Source organism: Octopus bimaculoides, chromosome 7, assembly GCF_046866305.1.
Source record: "Octopus bimaculoides isolate indiv1 chromosome 7, ASM4686630v1, whole genome shotgun sequence".
Taxonomy (NCBI): Eukaryota; Metazoa; Mollusca; class Cephalopoda; order Octopoda; family Octopodidae; genus Octopus; species Octopus bimaculoides.
Genome location: NC_142934.1, coordinates 24,527,788 through 24,547,969, shown reverse-complemented (window position 1 = coordinate 24,547,969; position 20,182 = coordinate 24,527,788). Strand labels below are relative to the sequence as shown.

Here is a 20,182-nt window from a genome sequence, read left to right as displayed (position 1 = left end):
TTAATGTTTATTAATTGAATTGGTATCTAAGAAAACTTATCGTGATTTCAATCACTGGAGTGGGCAATGCATTAGAATCTTGAGCAAAACACATTTCATATTGTGCTAGTCCACTCAACTGCTAAAATGAGAAACCCTGCAATGGACTGGTGTCCATCCAGTGGGGAATGTATACGCAATAGAATCTGGGAAACTAGCCTTATGAGCTTATGGCTCATGAAGGGCTTTTGATCCTTTTCTGATATATATAAACAGAAATTATAGAAGTTCTCACAGTCTTTATAACTGAGGTAAATTTAGTTTCTTGACCTCTGCCTTTGCCAAGTTAACTGCAACTCATTATTTCTACTGTTTTTGTATGTGTCTTAAATAGAGGATAATATATTTTGGCAAACTCTAATAGAGAATAAAAGGCAGCTATGAACATAAGCACCCACCAAACATAATTCCAGTATTATTAAATCACAGAAAAAAGCACTTACAATGAATTTTTAAATGCTCGTAGCAGCAAAACTGATAATTGTGAGTTTGTAATCAAATCATTCTCAAATAAATAATTAGGAAACATATCAACCAAATATTTCTAATGCTAATTTTAAAACTCTGTGTGTGTGTATAAAATGCAGATTCTGAGACAAGGTTTAAATAATTAAATTGAAATTACTGTCTTTCATAAAAGTTAAAATTTAATCACTTGAAAAATATAAAATATATATTTTAATGAGAAGAAAAGATCAGTGTGTGGATGTTTTCAAAAAGGTTCTCACCCCTAGAGATGTGTTGCATGACAAACTTATAAGAATAATTGATGCTAAATATGACAGCTGTGTATTTGTAATTTTCCAATAAAATTACAAATATGACAAAAATTTCTGAAATGATATAGTATTTCACAATCAAAATGCATAAATTCTCACATTAGCCATTTTCCCAGAGGGTGGGAGCCATGTAATTTAATTTACTTTCTAACTACATGGTTTTGGGTTCAGTCCCATTGCATGGCACCATGGGCAAGTGTCTCTTCTATAGCCCTGAGTCAACCAAAGCCATGTGAGTGCATTTGGTACATGGAAACTGAAAGTCTATCATAAATGTGTGTGTGTGTGTGTTAGTGTCCACTTGTTTGGACATCACAATGGTTGTAGACAAGTGTCACCAGCATACAAAGGGTGTCCTTCATTTCCAGTCTTCCTTGAAAACATGTCTGGCTACGGGGAAATTATTACCTTGCTTGGAAACAAGTGAGGGTTGGCGACAGGAAGAGCATCTGCCTCAACAAGTTCTATTTGACCCATATAAGCATGGGAAAGTGGACATTAAGCGATGATGATGATAAATATTCTACTGAAGTACATCTCCCCAACTACTTTTCTGTGGTTTGATATAATTTTGTGATAATATTTTTCAATGAAGTTTGAGTTTTAAGTATATTTGTGACTAATTAAATTAGTACTGAGATAATGTTTTCCCTCAAATCTCACATTGGTTTGGTTATTATATACATGAATATATCATGTACTGAATGAGCATTCTGAGGCAATGTATACCCATAGAATTCAAGGGTTTGCTTTTTTACCTGAGTGGATTAATTTGTGATTAACCAACCTAATCTTTCAAATAACTTAACCATAGATATCAGGGAAATGCTTACTCAATGGTTTGATTTATTACACGGTGGTTTTGGGTTCAGTCCCACTGCGACACATTGAGCAGGTGTTTTCTCCTATAACTCCAAACCTACGATAGCCTTATGAGTGGATTTGGTAGTTAGAAACTGGAAGATTATTATATATTTACATATGCATATGTGTGTGTCTCTACTTGTCTGGACATTTGGTGTCAATTACAAACAAGCACTACTATCATACAAGTGGTGTCTTTCATTTCCAATCTTCCATGAAAACATGTCCAGCCATGATGAAATACTAACAGGTGAGGGTTAGTGAAAACAAGGGCATCCAGCCATAGAAAATTTGATCAATGAATTCGATATGACCCATGAAAGCATGGTAAATCTGGCATTGAAACAATAACAATGATGATATGGATGATGTAAATATGTCTATCAAGTCAAATTAACATTCTGAGAGACTGTTTGACCACAGAATTCCCTGTGGTATCAATTCTCAAGTTATATATGAACAATTAAGGGAATATTTTCACAAAGCAACTCACAGGTAAGAAACGAAGGTTTCTTACTTGTGTAGGTAGGTATATGAACAGTCGATTTACCATCATTAGAAACTGAATTATCAGATTTTATAGTATTATAGTTTTTAAATTGTGTGAATGCTTATGTGTCTAGTCAAATGAAAATTGCGAGAAAACTTTTTACCACAAATATCACAATGGTATGGTTTCTCACCTGTATGAATACGTTTGTGAATAGTTAAATTAGAATTTGTAGAAAAACTTTTACTACAGATATCACAAGGGTACTGTTTCTCACCTGTGTGAGTAAGTATATGAGAAGTTAAACTAGGCTTCTGAGAGAATGTTTTACCACAGATATCACAGGAAAATGGCTTCTCACCTGTATGGCTACGTTTGTGAATAGTTAATTTATCATTACGAGAAAATGTTGTACCGCAGATATCACAATGGTATGGTTTCTCACCTGTGTGAATACGTTTGTGAACAGTCAAGTCACTATTACAAGAAAATGTTTTACTACATATATCACAGTGGTATGGTTTCTCCCCTGTGTGAGTACGTTTGTGAATAGTCAAAGTATTTTTACGAGGGAATGTTTTCCCACAGATATCACATTGGTATGGTTTCTCACCTGTATGACTGCGTTTATGAATAGTTAATTCAGCATTACGAGAGAATGTTTTACCGCAGATATCACAGTGGAAGGGTTTTTCTCCTGTGTGAGTACGTTTATGATTAACTAAATGTACATGCATAGAAAATTTGTTACCACAGATATCACATTGGTATGGTTTCTCACCTGTATGACTACGCTTATGAACAATCACTTGGCTATTACGAGAGAATGTTTTACCACAGATATCACAGTGGTATGGTTTCTCACCTGTGTGTGTACGTTTGTGAACAGTTAAGATACCCTTACGAGAGAATACTTTCCCACAGATATCACAGTGGAATGGTTTCTCACCTGTGTGTGTACGTTTGTGGGTATTTGCAATTCCAATATAAGCAAATGTTTTGCCACAGAATTCACAACAGTATGATTTTTCCCCTGTATGAGTGCATACATGACTAGCTGAATGTTCATCTTCATTCCAAGAAAATGCTTCACCACATATACCACAGTGATATTGTTTCTCACATGTCTCAGTACACTGATGTGGAGATACAGAACAACTTCTGATGAATCCTTTACCACATATTTTAGAACAGTAAACATTTGAACTTGCTTGAAATGGTTTGTCTTCATTGCGGTCCTTACTTTTCATGAATGTCTTTCCTTTGATGTCACAGTGGTATGATTTCTTCCCTACATCTCCTTCAGTTTGGTGAGAAAACTCATTATTCTCACATTGTGTTTCCTTATAAACCCGATTCTCAGACAGTCTCTCCTCCATAATGTGATTTGTCAGTCATAAAATATTATTCCTTTTTATTATTACTATATAATTTTGTGAAAATAAATTGTGTGGTTAGAAGGCAAAGAGACACTGTGATTAACATGCTAGACTACTGAATAGTCAGGAGATCAAAACTTACTGATAATACAGTCTATTTTATCTGACATAAATATGTGAAAATATTTGTACTTTTGTCTCGGTTATACATAACATCTTTCAACTATGTTTGAGGACAGATTTCTTCTCCAAGATTTAATCCTTGAATTTATATGAATCAACTCAAGCATATAACATGTGGTGAATATTTACATCAACTGTGCTAAATTTTCCATTCATTTTTCAATTAATGTTGGAATATTTCTTTAGGTTAGATAACCACTGTTGTACTTCCTCTATTAAATCATTCTTCAGTTTTTCATATTTTTCATGTATCTCGATGTGTCTTGTGTGAGAAATTGTCAACTCAGTTATTACCAGATGCACTAAAAAAAAAGAGATAGTAAAAAATGAGAGATAATTAAATGTGAACACAGAAGAGACTAGTGACAAGAGACATCAGAGATAATGAAAGATAGAACTAGAAGAAAGAGACCAAAGATATCTATGGAAAAATATCATGAGATTTATGATAGATAAGAATAGAAGTTTGAGAGGACAGACCAGAGGTAGAGAACTGGTCATAACATGTGAAATGGGATGAGAAGTTAAGGGAAACAGAATATAATAAATATCAACAAATAGAGTGAGATCTTCTTTATGTATTTATGGAACAGATATAGCTGTGTGGTTAAGAAATTTGCTTCTCAAGCACACAGTTTCAAGTTCGGTCCCATGGCATGCCACCTTGGGAAAGTGTCTTCTACTACAGTCCAGGGATGAACAAAATCTTGTGAGTGGATTTGGTAGGCAGAAACTGAAAGAAATCTGTTGTATGAATGTGTGTGTGTGTGTGTGCATGTGTGTGAGAGAGAGAGAGAGAGTGTGTGTGTGTTTGTGTTGCCTTGTCTTGACGTCATGTGATAGTTGCAAATGAGCATCACCATCATAAAAACGGTTCTTTCATTTCCAATCTTTTGTGAAAATGGCCATAGGGAAATTAGCTTGCTTGGAGGCAAGTGAAGGTTTGCAACTGAAAGAGTATCCAGCCATAAAAAATGTGCCACAATGAAATCTGTCTGACCTCTGCAAGTCTGGAAATTAAAACGATGATGATGATGAAGCAATGTTTATGAATGATAGAATAAACAGAACATATATATAATTAATAAAAGGTTGTTAAAGTTTGATAATCAGATTGGTACCAGTGTCTTCCTCCATGAATTGTTTGCAGTGTTCATTGATAATATTACTACAACTCAGCAGCAAGGAAAAACATTTGTGAGTTTGAGAGTTAAAAGATTTAATTGTATGAGGAATGTGAAGGGGTATATTTTAGAAGAAGGTGTTAGTCACATATGTATTTAGTTGTCTCAGAAGTGGTGGAACTTGATCAGTTAATTCAATGCTTCTCATCATTTTGTAGCTTAATGCTCCCTTCCTCCAAATAGCACACCTCCTCCAATATTTTACAAATCAAATAAATCAAAAGCAGATTATCTAAATGAAATCGGTAATTTCATGCTGTGGTTTATTATCCATATTTCCTTATATTATCCTATCTATGCCTTCTTTTAAATATTTGCCTGGACAATTACTCCTTAGGCTGAATTTTATGAAAATTACTAGAGAAGGTGGTGATTTATATAATAAAATAAAATTTTTATTTTGTCACATCAACACATACTTTTGCTCACTGAAAAAACAATGTATTATATTTTATGTTCGACACAAAATTCTTTTGAAAATGTATTTGAAATATAAGTATTGCACTTCATTTAAATATTTTATTTCTAACGAAAATAACAGCTTTTAAACACCCAGTACTTCTTATAGTACCTCTTTATGAGTTTACAATACCACAGTGATTCTAAACCTAACCGGTAGCACCCCCAACCAAGGGGTGCTATCACCCTTGTTTAGAATTATTGAGTTAAGTACCAGAGCACTGTGGGAAGGAGATGTGTGGTGTGCAAACAGCCTATTGCCAAATTTATACTTTCCTGTGGGACTAAGTAACCAGGTACTACATATTGCAACTTCATTTACTCCCACTGAAGTCAACTGCATGAAGCAATAAACACTTGCTAACATTACAGAAAGTTCAAATATGTCCAACAGTTGATCTTTCATACAAACATATTCTGGACTGTAATCATAAGAAGTTATTTGACTTTCCTATAAAGTTGTATATGCTACTATTACTACAGCAGAGTCTACTTTTATTTCAATCCACTGACTGTACACAACTTTCCATCTAATCCTCAACTGCCATTTTCCCTTAACAACTATTCTAAAGTTCTTAAGAAGCATTAATAATATTAAATGCATACACATATATGCACATAGTAATCCCAATTATAATGTAAATGAGTTTGTTTAATTAATCTAACATCAAAACTTAGTGCAGTAAGTATGTTTATATCTTGATTCATTCTCTACAGCTAAGTACATTGTGCAAGCTGTCCTTCTAAACACATGCACAAACAGGCAGAGCTTACACTTTGAATGTTTAATTTCTTGATCACCAGCATATGATCCATACAGCTCAATTCATTAGATTATTTCTTTTGAACATTACTCATCACTAGTCTCTTTCCCTGTCAGAAATATGACAAGAGCTAAGTTGTTATTTTTTTACATGAATTTCACTTCATACTCCTCCTGTGGCATCATTTTATCAATTTAATTATCACTCAGAGCACCACCACAGACTCTCAACCTAATCCTAAGCATTCAGTATTTAATTTAATTTTTATTGTATCATCTTCTGTATATAAATCCTATTCAAACAAAACATCAACATTTCCTACATGATGCAATTATCTACCACAAAAAAGATCCTACGATTGGGATTTGATAATTTGGTCTCGTTAAACAAAAACACAAACTGTATGTACCAACAAATCACACTCAAATAGGACATCCATAAATGCTCATTACAATGAGAGGTTTTAAAATCTCTTTAACCTTTATAGAAACAATATATATATATATTTTAAAGGCTACATCATAAAGATTGGAGCTCCTGCTTAGACCTATAAAATATTTCAGTTTTAAACAGTTGCTGAACATATAGAGAAGGCACACATACGGTCTTTACTAGAGTAAAGTAGACAAGCTAGTAAATGAGTATCTATGTGGTTGCTCAACCTGCTAGAGATAGCAGCTAAATCTTCCCCCAACAAACACCATACAAAATTAAGTGTACAGACAAATTAGATAATACAGAGTCTGAGAAAAAGATGACTAGTATGACTTTCATTCTCTCCTTCAGGTTTCCTTGTTCTATTCATTACAATCACCTCTATGCCCAACTTTAATCATCTGCCATTCTCACTCTAATGAGTTTACCTACCTACCCTTCCAGATTCTTTGTCTATATTCTCTCATATTCACTTTCTTCTATCTTAAGAGTATGCCCTGACACCTTGCCATTACCATCATTGTCTTCTTTCCAGCTACTCCCACCCATCCTTATATAATGCAAGATAAACATGTGTCTCCTCTATAACAAGACAATTGTGTCTGTCCCTCTATCAAAGTTTAGCCTTTCAACACCTGACATAAAGCCACTTCCCCATCTACTACAATCCCACTCAAAGAGTCTTTTCTGTCTTGCAAGTTACTTGGCAACCTCACTAGAGCTGGTCTCATAGATAAAGCACCCAATTCACTGTAAAACGGTCGGTTTTTAGGAAAGGTGTTCTAACCATAGAAACCATGCCAAAACAAACATTGGAGATGGACACAGTTCCAGACCCATACTGAAATTGAATGGTTTCTGCACTGCATCTAGCTATATGCTTTTTATGGCCACAGTTCTCCTGCACCAACTGCTTCACTTGCTTCGGTTACCACCGATTCCTAGCCATTTCAGCACTCTGGATCTATTCAATGATGCTGGTCGCCATGCAATTAACCACTTCAACTTCCCAAAACCATCACAACACAACAGCAACTCCAGAACCGAACTTGTCACTCTCTATTTCCCTCATCACTGCGATGGCATCGTCATCAAACTGGCGGACAAGGGCGCTGACGTGGTGGTATGACGGGCCAACCTCTACAGAAATGAAGTGGTACGACATTTGTGGAACTCCTTCCATCGCCCCGTGCCTTCCTCCCCCACTACTTCCAACCTAATCGATCCATAAACCCCCAAAACCTCAGTGGCCGAATGACCATACCGAACTTATCACTGCCTACCTCGATACCCTCCTCGCACCTCTGGTCGCCACCTTCCCCTTCCACATCAATTTCTGTTTTCTCTGCGAACCTTCATGTTTTATTGTAGTGTGAAGATAATAAGATGAAGCAGGAGAGAGGATAACAGCATCATTAGTCTAACATGAGAATATCAATTAGTTTCATAAAATTCATTTTCCCCCCTTTATATTAATTACTAAGCATATAAAAACAAACATGTATGAAAAATAACATACGTACTATGTAGATAATTATATTAACATACTTACATAGGCACAATGTGTAATATGTTGCCTTTGTTCAAGTAAGAGTGGATAATGATAGCTTCAAGAGAACTTCAGCCTTCTACGATAAACGTTAATTTCTATCCTCAAGTTAACTAATAAAGAATTATGTACGTCTTACAGAGTTCATTACCAATCAACTATAATCAAATTCATCGTCTAAATGACAGTTAAGTACAGATGACAACTATAGATGTGAACAGAATTTGTGAAAATTTAAGAGTCAAGAGAAATATCTCTATTGTCAACGAGTCTAAAAGCTGTGTACTTGATTATTATAAGTTGCCTTATGGATTTCCACACTTCTTTATCATCTTCGACATCATCAATATACTTCGTCTAATATTTACTTTTGGTGATTGGCGGCAGACTGGTAGATTGTTTCGTTCTCATAGCCTAAGTTTCGAATATTTACTTGCTTTATTATACTATGTTTTGTTTAAGACATTTTAAAAGAATGGAAATTTTAATTTTTTGTAACGTAATGTTGCTGAAATAATTTTTATGGAGCAAACTACAAAACTACTTCTACTTTTTATGATTTTAATTATTTGATATATTTTTTTAACGCTAAAAGATTAAATAATAGAAAAACGTTTCTATGGTTAAAATAATAAGTTGGTAAATGTCGGTAAAGTGTTATATGTTTGACACTGGCCAGCTAATTAAAAACAAAATTTAGGGATCTAAGCGAGCGATTGAAAATGAAAAAAAACTGAAACAAAGAATCTACAAAAATAGACATGGACACCAAACAGGAGCGAAACGAACAAGTACTTGAAAATAAACATCATTACGGGTTGAAAACAAAACGTTTCTTTTTTTTTGTTAAAAAAGAGACAAAAACAAACAAATACATTTAAAAGTAATTGCAAACTGATGTCACTTCGAAAAGTAAACAAAAATATTTGAAAGCTTAAGGAAGAGAAATGAATTTCTCTCTCTGTCTGAGGACAATAATATAATTTATTTAAAACAGAAAAAAACAAAACAAAACAGACTTTTCTTTCACACATTAGTTTTTATGGTTGCAAAACGAAATACTACATCCTTGTTTGCAATTGATATTTAAGTTCCAATTACTAGGAACGTGTTGAATATGTAAATTGGTCTACCCAATAGCATTACACATCTAAACAATGCGTTTGTAGATGTCATGGATGTGGTGCTGAAATAAAAATAAACCCCAGTAACTTTTGAAATATGCATATACACGCATTACCTATGTTTTCTATTTTCGATCTCAGTGTTTACATAGTCGTATTTGTATAGAAACTTTCAGGGCTGGCTCTGATCTCTGAACAAACCCAGTAGAGATAAACTTAAAAATGGAAACAATGCACTGCCAACACAAAAGTAAGACGAGCCGCTAACGATGGCAAGAACTTCTCTTGTTACCGGTCCAGCTCCTCCAAACGTCACACGGTAGAAGAAACAAGGTATCGAAAGGGTTTACCGACAATTCCCGATATTTTAGGATTTTGGTCCGTTCGGCTACAGAAGCAGGGCTCACCCGTTTACTACATCATCCAGGACGTTGGGAGTGGCAAAGGAGTCATTGATTGGCGTCTCAGATGAGGCACCTATCTTACGGGTCGGGCCAGTATAAGTAGTCACTCGAATGGGCCGGGGGACATCGGAACAAAATCCCTAAGTATCGGAACTTGTCAGTGAGCCATTTCTCCCTGCCTTTGACGTTTGAGACGTTTGGAAGAGCAGTGCAGCTGACAGTGAAGTTCCTGTCATTGTTAGCAAATACCCGTGTGGGTGCCTGGCTGTTCCAGCGCCGTAACCTCGCCATCATCTGTGGTAATGTTGCGAGCGTGTTGACTTGCTTGAATAGGTTTCGTTGAGCCTTATTGCATTGCGATCGACTGAGGCGCTTAGTGTTGAATTGATGTTTTTCTTCTTTTTTTTTCGCTCATGGTTGTGTTATCTTTGGTTTTGGATGTGTATTTTAATGTGGAATATTTATGTTATTGAGTACACTGGAACAATAACGCTGTAAAATAAAAATCAATTCATAATAATGATAATAATAAAGGCACAATATTGATTTATAAACGCTCAATAAGCTTGATAGTATATTATGGTTGCAAAAAAAAACACAACGAAATACTGTGTCCTTACTAGCAATTAATAGTTCAGTTTTAATTCTTGGTGGCTGAAAGTTAACATAGAGAAATGAATACATGATTATTTTTATTTTTTTTGTAGATCGCAGATCATAGCCTAATCAGCAACTTGCTCATGAGATTTTCCAATTTATTTGTAGTTATTCTTATCTTCAAGTTATTTAACCTCCGGCTATTGAAAAGCATTGAGTAAATTTACTTCATAAAAATAAAACAGAAAGATGACTAAATGTAATACTCTTGTATTTTACCGCTTTATAAAAAGAATATTTTCTATTATTTTATTTCATAATAGAAAAATTTAATACTTGAAATATTCTCGTATTTTAGATTTTAAAAAATTCGAAACTAGTATTTGTACTATGACTTGGATAAAAAACATTCCCTTCAGCCTTACAAACATGGTTTTTTCACCGGCTGCCACACAAACTTATACCAAAAAAAAAAAAAATTTGATGATTATAGTGACAATAATTAATGTGAAACTAGTAGTTTTAATGAAGAATTATCACGTAGAATTCTTTTAGGACATGAAATATAAGCAGTAGCTTATTAATAAAATACAATTAGAGTTATTTCCCCTGTCGGTTTATTGTTCCCCAATCTTCTCGTCTTAATCTTTTTAGCTGGTTATTTTTCTTTAACAGTTCTTGTTTATATCTGCCATTCAGTTGGCTCGATTGCTAATTAACTATGTAGAGGAACAGTACAGATCCTTTGTTGCTTTGAAAATGGAAATCAATATTTGCTGCATAAGCTTGGAAGCCGTCGTTGTCACATTCCAACTTACGTTCTAATATTATTACATGCGTCTATATTAATATGTAAGTATTATTGATATACCTGTCTTTCTTCCACATGTCTTTTAAATACATTTGTTTACTTTGATGAGTTCAGTAAGATAAAGTGAAGAAACTGATGTAAATAAAAGAAGGCATCTTGCAAAAGTGCTTTAAAATCACACGAAGTTATGAGTCGAGTAAGGAATTTATTCAAGTCCAATGAAGTGTCACAGTAAACATTTATTCAAGTAAATCTATATTCGACTGTATTCTTTTACTCCAGAAGTGTTATTTAGCCGAATAAATATCAATTGGTAGCCATTTTAAATACAACCGACCGAATGATCGTCGGAATGAATCACATAAAACATGCGACGCTGCTAAAAAATGAAGGTCATATCTTTCCTTAGATGAAATAAAGAATACGCACACCTCCCGTTTTCGGCCGTTAGGTTTAGGGTTACACCGAAAACGGGTGGTGTGCGTATTGTTTACCTCCGCCCTTTCCTTATCTATCTATCTATTGCTGATATACCCTTGTAGATCTCCAGACCTACGTAGATTAATACCGTTATTCTTAGCCAGGGTCACCCTCTAGCAAACATCGTTATCATTAATTGACACTTTTATCAGACTGTTCCGAGTTGGTTAACTTTGAAAGTCTCTTGCATTTCAACGAAGTGCAAGCCTTGCGTTTGATCACAACTACATGGTTCCGGGTTCAGTCCCATCGCATGGCACCTTGGGCAAGTGTCTTCTACTATCGCCTCGGCCGACCAAAGTCATGTGAGTGGATTTGGTTGACGGAACCTGAAAGAAGCCTGTCATACATATATATATGTGTGTGTGTGTGCCTTTGTGTTTGTCCCTCGTCACTGATAACCGGTGTCGGTTTGTTTACGCCCTCGTAACTTAGCGGTTCGGCTAAAGACCGATAATGCTACAAAAATTTTAAATATTTAAGTCAAATGAAAGAGGATCATGGAAAAATAGTACATGACTAAATCAAGAAACTTAACATAAATATTGACTAAATCTAGAAACTCAACATAAATATTCTCCATAGCAACTTGACTTGGATCAGAAACTTAAAAGATGACAGCATTATTGATATCTATGTTGGCAGAACTTTCTCCAATACGTTGTTTTTGTACCTTAACTACTTACTTGCTGTCAGCTCTAATAACACACATTCGTATGTAGATGATATTACTCTTTCCTTTTAACTCTTCTGTACACTGGTATCATTCATCCATGCAACCTTCATGCTTCACTTCAATTTTCCAATGACACCATGAAACTTTGATAATATTCTCGAATAGATACATAACAACCTAGTGTTGTTCCACAAATCAAAACTCGCATCATGTTTTATCTCAATATTTCTCTCTAATATCATTTGTGATGATATTTAATTGTCTGATATGAGTTATTGTCTCTTTATTTCAGGTTATCTGGTAACTTGAGGTGACAATTTTTCACCCAACAAATCTTTGAAGAATATGAAAGTTTTAAGAATGGTTTTGGAGAAAATAGAACAGTGTTATCTAACTTTACAGCAATTTTCTGAGGTCCATTGAAATAAATTCCATGGGTGATTTTATATGATGATCGAACTCAAGAAATTTAATAGAAGACTTGACATGGCTAATGAGTAATGTCTTGTGAGGAATGACTGTTCTCCAATATATTTAAAAGATGTTTATTAATAGCTGAGACACATTTTAAATATTGTAATTGTCAGATTAAATAGACTACCATTAATAGTATGTTTTTATTTCATGACCTTGTGCTCAGTAGTTTAGCATATGCCTTATGAACAACCAATTTGACTTCACAAACAACAATAAAGGAAGGAATTATAGTTGTATTTTTTTTTAACAAATGACATGGAGAAGAGACTGTGTGAAAATCAGGTTTATAATGAAACACACTGTGAGACTAATGACTTTTCTCACAAAACTAAGGAAGATTTAAAGAAGAAATCTAAACACTGTGACATCAAGAAAAAAACATTTATAAAGCATAAATATATTAGTAAACACAAGTCACTTTACACAAGTCCAAATGTTTACCATTGTAAAGTCTGTACCAAAGGGTTCACTACAAAGGGTTCATTGTTATCACATAAATGTACTCACACAGTTAAAAAACTCTACCAATGTGATATCTGTTGTAAAACGTTTTCTAACAGTAGAATTTTGATGAGACACAAACGTACACATACAGGTGAGAAACCATACCACTGTGATATCTGTGGTAAAACATTCTCTCGGAATGATTATTTATCTAGTCATAAGCGTACTCACACAGGGGAGAAACCATACTACTGTAATGTCTGCGGTAAAAAATTTTCTTGGAACGAGCATTTGACTAGTCACAAACGTATTCACACAGGTGAGAAACCATACCATTGTGATATCTGTGGTAAATCATTCACATACAATGGAAATGTGATTAGTCACAAACGTATTCACACAGGTGAGAAGCCATACCATTGTGATATCTGTGGTAAAACATTCTCTCGTAATGGTATTTTAACTGTTCACAAACGTACTCATACTGGTGAGGAACCATACCACTGTGATATCTGTGGTAAAACATTCTCTCGTAATTATGAAGTGAATGTTCATAAACGTAAGCATACAGGTGAAAAACCATACCATTGTGATATCTGTGGTAACAAATTTTATATGCATGTACATTTAGTTAACCATAAACGTACTCACACAGGTGAGAAACCCTTTCACTGTGATATCTGCGGTAAAACATTCTCTCGTAATGGTGAATTGACTATTCACAAACGTAGTCACACAGGTGAGAAACCATACCACTGTGATATATGTGGGAAAACATTCCCTCGTAGTAATACCTTGTCTGTTCACAAACGTACTCACACAGGTGAAAAACCCTACCATTGTGATATCTGTGGTAAAACTTTCACATGTAGTAGTGCTTTGACAGTTCACAAACGTATACATACAGGTGAGAAACCATACCATTGTGATATCTGTGGTACAACATTCTCACGTAACGGTGAATTGACTATTCATAAACGTTGCCACACAGGTGAAAAACCATACCACTGTGATATTTGTGGTAAAGCATACTCCCAAAAGCCTAGTTTAACTTCTCATATGCTTACTCACACAGGTGAGAAACTCTATCCTTGTGATATCTGTGGTAAGACATTTTTTTCCACTTCTAAACTAACTCTTCACAAACGTATTCATACAGGTGAGAAACCATATCATTGTGATATCTGTGGTAAAAAGTTTTCCCGTAATTTTCATTTGACTAGGCATATACGTATTCACACAGGTGAGAAGCCATACCATTGTGATATCTGTGGCAAAAAATTCTCCTCTGTTGGAAATATGACTAGTCATAAAAGAATTCACACAGGAGAGAAACCATATCATTGTGATGTATGTGGTAAATCATTCTCTCGTAATGGAAATGTGACAACTCACATGCGTGTTCACACAAGAGACTATAATATTGTGATATCTGGTAATAAATTTTCTCATAATAATGAATTGACTTCACAAATATACTCATGCAAGAAAGAAACCATACCACTTTAACTTCTGTGGATAGATGTGTCTCTGATTCAGAATGCTCATACAACTTGTTCTATGCATGTTCAAAAATAATAAACCAAATAAGTTTGAGATTTGTGGCAAAATATAATCTCAAAATACTGATGTAATTTGTCAACAATACATTTAAACAACAATTTTATTTGTCTGTTTTATGCCCCTTTTTACTTACTAGCATGAGTTAGACAAACATGTTACTGAGGCATTCTTTCATGGCTAGATACTCTTCCTGATGCTAATCCTTACTTGTTTTTCAAGTAATGGATCTGTTATTCCACATAACTTTGGCAGAAATGATTGGGCAATCTGTTGACAGGAGAAATGCCTACAGGACACTACAGATATGATGTGACCTTCAAATAAGCAAGTTCAGATGTAAATAAATACAGACACACACACACACTCATATATATAATGGGATTTTTCACTTTACATCTACCAGATCTCCTCACAAGGTTTTGTTTGGCCCAGGGTTAAAAGAGAAGACACTTGCCTAAGGTGTGGCTCTGTGGGTCTGATCAAGAAACCATATGGTTGGGAAGCAAACTTATTAATCATACATCTATGCTTATGCCTGTTAAAATTGAGAAATATTTCACAATATCATATCAAGCCACTATTGGATACATCTGTGATATGTAATTACATTTGAATTTATAGTAAATTTTGGGAAAATGAATGAAGTATTTATACTGTTTTATTGTGTTGTCATATTTGTACTATTTGAGTTGAAATTATAAAATACATGGCCGTAATATCTAGCACTCTTGATTCTGTACAGCTGTCTTTTTTCATCCTCTCACACATCTTGGAAAGGAATTTTGAGAATATCCAAGCACAGATCTTTTGCTTGCGTTAGTTAATTTTACTTTTTCAGATAGACAGAAACTGCAACTTGTCTGTGTAAACTTTGTTCTGAATTATATAAATATTTAAAATTCTGTTTTAAATTATTGACATTCAAATGTAATTGTCTGTTAAATTTGCTACTCATTTATTAGAGAATAATTTTAACCTGTAGTCTGATAATAAACACATTTTACTGACAGGGTTACTACTTAGAGCTCTTCATAATTCATCTTAAATACTTTTATTCTACAAATTAATATTGGAATTTTCATTCATAGGTACCATCCAAAGAATCTATATGTGCTTCAGTAAGAGTGAACCATTTTTAAGTCTGATATGTTGAATTGATTTGATAATCCTGTAACTTAAGTGCTACTATATATATATATATATATATATATATATATATATATATGTAGTTTTAGGTAAATGCTTATTGAAACACATTTTATATGATACTGCAGTATGATTTTTTTTAAAGCCCTTTACATGTCACTTAAAAGCTTCACTTATGTTGGCAATGACACACATATCAGGTTTGCCATCTCTGGTGTGTGTGTGTGTATATATATCATCATTATTTAATGTCTGTTATCCATGCTGGCTTGGGTTGGATGGTTTGACAGGATCCAACAAGCTGCAGAGCTGTGCCAGGCCCTAATTTCAGTTATGGCATGGTTTTTACAGCTGGATACCCTTTTTAATGCCAACCACTTTATAGTGTGTACTTTTATTTTTCTGTGACACTAGCATTAGTGAGATCATCAAGTAACTTGCAAAGCAAAGAAAGGAACAGGAAAAATCCCTTTGACAGAGTAGGAGTGTATTTGAGAGGAGAAAGTTTCTTTATGCCAGGTTTGGAAGGTTAACGTATGATACAGGGACAAGCACATGTGTCTTGATATATATATATATATATATAAATATATATATATATATATATGAATGTATCTTGTATCCGATATACAAAAATGTATTGTTCTTTCTTAAAGGCAAGATTACATTGATAAGCAGTAAAAATAATGACAGAGTTTAGGTAACTCAGTCAATATCTACCCCAGTCATGAAGGAAGACAGAAAATTGTATTGGTATAAATTCTGCTACTTTAAATATCTCATGTCTTTTTATAATGATTTATTCAAAGGAGGAAGGGAAATGTTCATAACATTTGCCTAGATGAGATGCAGTTTGGTTTTGTGCCAAGCAGAAGCCCCACTGATGCTATATTTCTGTTAAGGCAACTGCAGGAAAAATATCTAGCCAAAGATAAACCTCTGTACTTGGCTTTTGTTGACTTGGAGAAAGCATTTGACAGGGTCTCCCGATCCCTTATCTGGTGGTCAGTGCAGAAACTTTAGATAGACGAGTCGTTGGTAAGAGCTGTACAAGCCATGTACACAGATACTGTCAGTAAGATGAGGGTTGGTAATGACTATAATGAAAAATTCCAGGTAGAAGTAGGGGTTCACTAAGGACCAGTCCTCAGCCCCCTCTTATTCATCATAGTCCTCCAGGCAATAACAGAGGAATTTAAGACAGGCTTCCCCTGGGAGCTCCTCTATGCTGATGATCTTGCTCTAATAGCTGAGTCACCACCAGAACTAAAAATGAAGTCTAGGGTGTGGAAGCAAGGTCTAGAATCGAAGGGCTTTAGGGTTAACTTAGCAAAAACCAAAGTATTAATAATTAGGAACGCTGACAAATCACAAACTTCTTCAGGTAGATGGTCCTGCTCAATCTGTAGAAAAGGCATGGGTAGAAACTTCATACGATGTACCTGGTGTAAGTTATGGACACATAAACGGTGCAGCAATATCAAAGAAGGTTACCCAGGAAGATAGTTTTTGTGTGTGGCAGATGCACAGCGGTTATAAACACTGAAGATTGTAACAGAATGGGTTCTGTTAAAAACAACCAAAGGCTATGTGGTGTTAAACTGGGCAACAGGTTAGCTCTGCCACCGAAAGTATCTATTTAAGTGTATCTTAAATATATTGTATATACATAAAAGTCAGAATTGAAAATGTTAGGCAATGCATAGTTGTCCTTTTACAATGTGAGTTTAAATTAAACCAGTGTGAAACATTTGGCTGATTAGATTGCCTTAATGTGATGTAAATAAAATCAGTGGATGAAAAGAAATGTTGGAGATGAAAACATGGATATTGAATGTGGAGGTACATTGTGATCATTTAAAACCATATTGTCTTGCCTAAGGCAATACACACCAACTGAGGCAATATGCATCTCTCTTTCTAACCATACAGACTTGTGTACATGTGTTACTTTTTAAATACTCTGATGTAAGGAGTATTAACACATTTTCTCCCTTTCCTTGCTCAGTGAGGATTGTTGCTTCCAAAAGATGTGGATGCATTTGCCTGACAATTAGTCATGTTCTATTGCACAGCTTTGAGAGATCCAGATTTCTCAAAAGTATGATTGGAGATCCTTTCTTCAATGTCAGTTTGTGAGAAGGCATTCCAAGAGGATTCAAAGAGTTAAGAAACTCAGTAGTTATTATTATAGAAGATATATATATATATATATATATCGTGATGGCACCTGTACCAGTGGAGCACAAAGAGCACCGTCTGAGCGTGGTCGTTGCCAGAGCAGCTGTCTGGCTTCCATGCTGGTGGCATGTACATAGCACCAGCGTGATCGTTACCAACGTGAAAAGACATTTGAGCAAGATCATTGCCAGTGCCGCTGGACTGGCTCCTGTGCAGGTGGCATGTAAAATACACCATTTCAAGCGTGGCCGTTGCCAGTACCGCCTGACTGGCCTTCGTGCTGGTGGCACGTAAAAGCACCCACTACACTCTCAGAGTGGTTGGCATTAGAAACTCTGCCAAATCAGATTGGAGCCTGGTGTAGCCATCTGGTTTCACCAGTCCTCAGTCAAATCGTCCAACCCATGCTAGCATGGAAAGCAGACGTTAAACGATGATGATGATGATGAGATATATATATATATATATATATATATATATATATATATATATATTATACATATATAATGTATATGTATGTATGTGTGTGTGGCTTTGTGTCTGTGTTTGTTCCCCACCACCAGTCAATAACTGGTGGTCTGTTTGCATTCACATAACTTAGCAGTTCGGTGAAAGAGGCCAATAAAAAAGAAAGAACTGGTGTCAATTTGTTCAATTAAAATTCTTCAAGGCAGTGCCCCAACATGGTCACAGTTTTATGACTGAAAAAGATAAAGGATCCGCTAAATTCCTTAGTAAAACTTTAAGCTAAGGAAGGTAATTCTTGTTCTCCTATCTTAGTAATACTACAACACTGAACCCTCTTGTAGTCACTTTACCTGCTACAAATAGCAACCCAACTGCTTTGAAATCAGATCCTAATGCTGAATGTTCAAGAATTAAATGAAGGGCAGATTTTCAGTACCAGGATCATCCTGATTCCTGACTATGTAGACTGAGAAACAGGGGTCTCAGATGGACAGACAGAATTTTGCTTTTATCAATACAGAAGACAAACCATTTCATGATATGGCCATGAGGATTGCTGTTTAGTACATATAAAATTTTTAAAAAGATGTTAAAAAACACCCAATTATTTATTAAACTCCTTTATGAATTAATTCAATTTTAATTAGTTGTTGGAGTAAACTTTTTTTCATTTGACATAAGAGTCAACCCTGAAAGTATTTCTCTTGTATTTTTTTGGTATGTTAATTCTTTTCTATGTAGGAAAGGACCACTCTGCAGAGGAGTTAAAATATCTTTGTGAGAGACTAAACTGCTTCTATTTTTAAATTTGGTGCTTTTCCACATGTTTCACTTGAGGTCAAATGATGAAACACCAGGTCAGTTGATTGTTTAGTGACATCAGTTATGAAGATGACAGCAGAGAGTGCAGTATCAAGAGAAAGAGAGAGGAGGACAAAGAGAGAATGTTACATGCATTTTTGAAATGTCATAACCTTCAAACATATTTTTAATGGGGTGAGAAATGAGATCAGAAAGGGCTTCAGCAATGAAGTCGCCAATGATTTTGACAACTTTTCAATGTTGCTGGAGATAATTTATATTTTTAATTTATTTATGGCTTACAGTGTGCATGACTTGCATACCACTGATATATTATATATACACACACATATATATATATGCAAAACATGTAATTCTTCAGGAGTAGGGATACAGGAAACTGCATCCCCCTGTCATGTATTTGTCTGGAGACTCTGAAACCTTGGAAATAACTTCCCAAACATCACATGGAGTACCCTTGACTGAGGCCCTCCTTACCCAATGTTCACAGTGGCCATCTCTGTGTGAAACTATAATCTGCAACAACCTGAATATGTATCAGCAGGAAAAATGATCTGTCCTATTGTTGTCTCCAAAGATATACCCTGTTAATGAACTTGAAACTGTAGGACACAGATAATCTGAAAACCCCACCCTAGTGCCAACTGGCCCATGCACAATTTCAGGGTATAGTATCTCTTTTTGCCTGCAGCAAGATTATTTCCTCTTCAGTATGCTATCACTGTGACCTACTAATACCAGCTATATTTGTATCATACAGTCATGGTCAACACACAAATTGATATGTAATCTGACACCCAAAAAACATTTATTTTGTCATGTGTTAACTGTCAAATCTAACAGATTGCTGACACCAACATCTTA

The 20,182-nt window shown here is 34.9% G+C and overlaps 2 protein-coding genes across 3 annotated transcripts; one reads left to right on the top strand and one right to left on the bottom strand.

Annotated features, from left to right (window-relative positions):
* Positions 1-668: 668 nt before the first annotated feature.
* Positions 669-9,500, bottom strand: LOC106881328 (uncharacterized). Of its 2 annotated transcripts, none has more exons than XM_089355854.1 (2): positions 9,366-9,500; positions 669-4,036 (listed from the first exon to the last, which is right to left on the bottom strand). In XM_089355854.1, the coding sequence occupies exon 2, from the start codon at positions 3,549-3,551 to the stop codon at positions 2,277-2,279; it is 1,275 nt and encodes a 424-aa protein (XP_089211980.1). In that variant the 5' UTR covers positions 3,552-4,036; positions 9,366-9,500; the 3' UTR covers positions 669-2,276. The 2 variants fall into 2 exon arrangements, with proteins under 2 accessions (XP_089211980.1, XP_014787161.1); XM_014931675.3 differs by lacking the exon at positions 9,366-9,500 and adding an exon at positions 8,129-8,883.
* A 602-nt stretch (positions 9,501-10,102) lies between these two features.
* Positions 10,103-15,431, top strand: LOC106881325 (uncharacterized). Its single transcript, XM_014931671.3, has 2 exons — positions 10,103-11,102; positions 12,510-15,431. The coding sequence occupies exon 2, from the start codon at positions 12,950-12,952 to the stop codon at positions 14,645-14,647; it is 1,698 nt and encodes a 565-aa protein (XP_014787157.1). The 5' UTR covers positions 10,103-11,102; positions 12,510-12,949; the 3' UTR covers positions 14,648-15,431.
* The last annotated feature ends 4,751 nt before the right edge of the window (positions 15,432-20,182 follow it).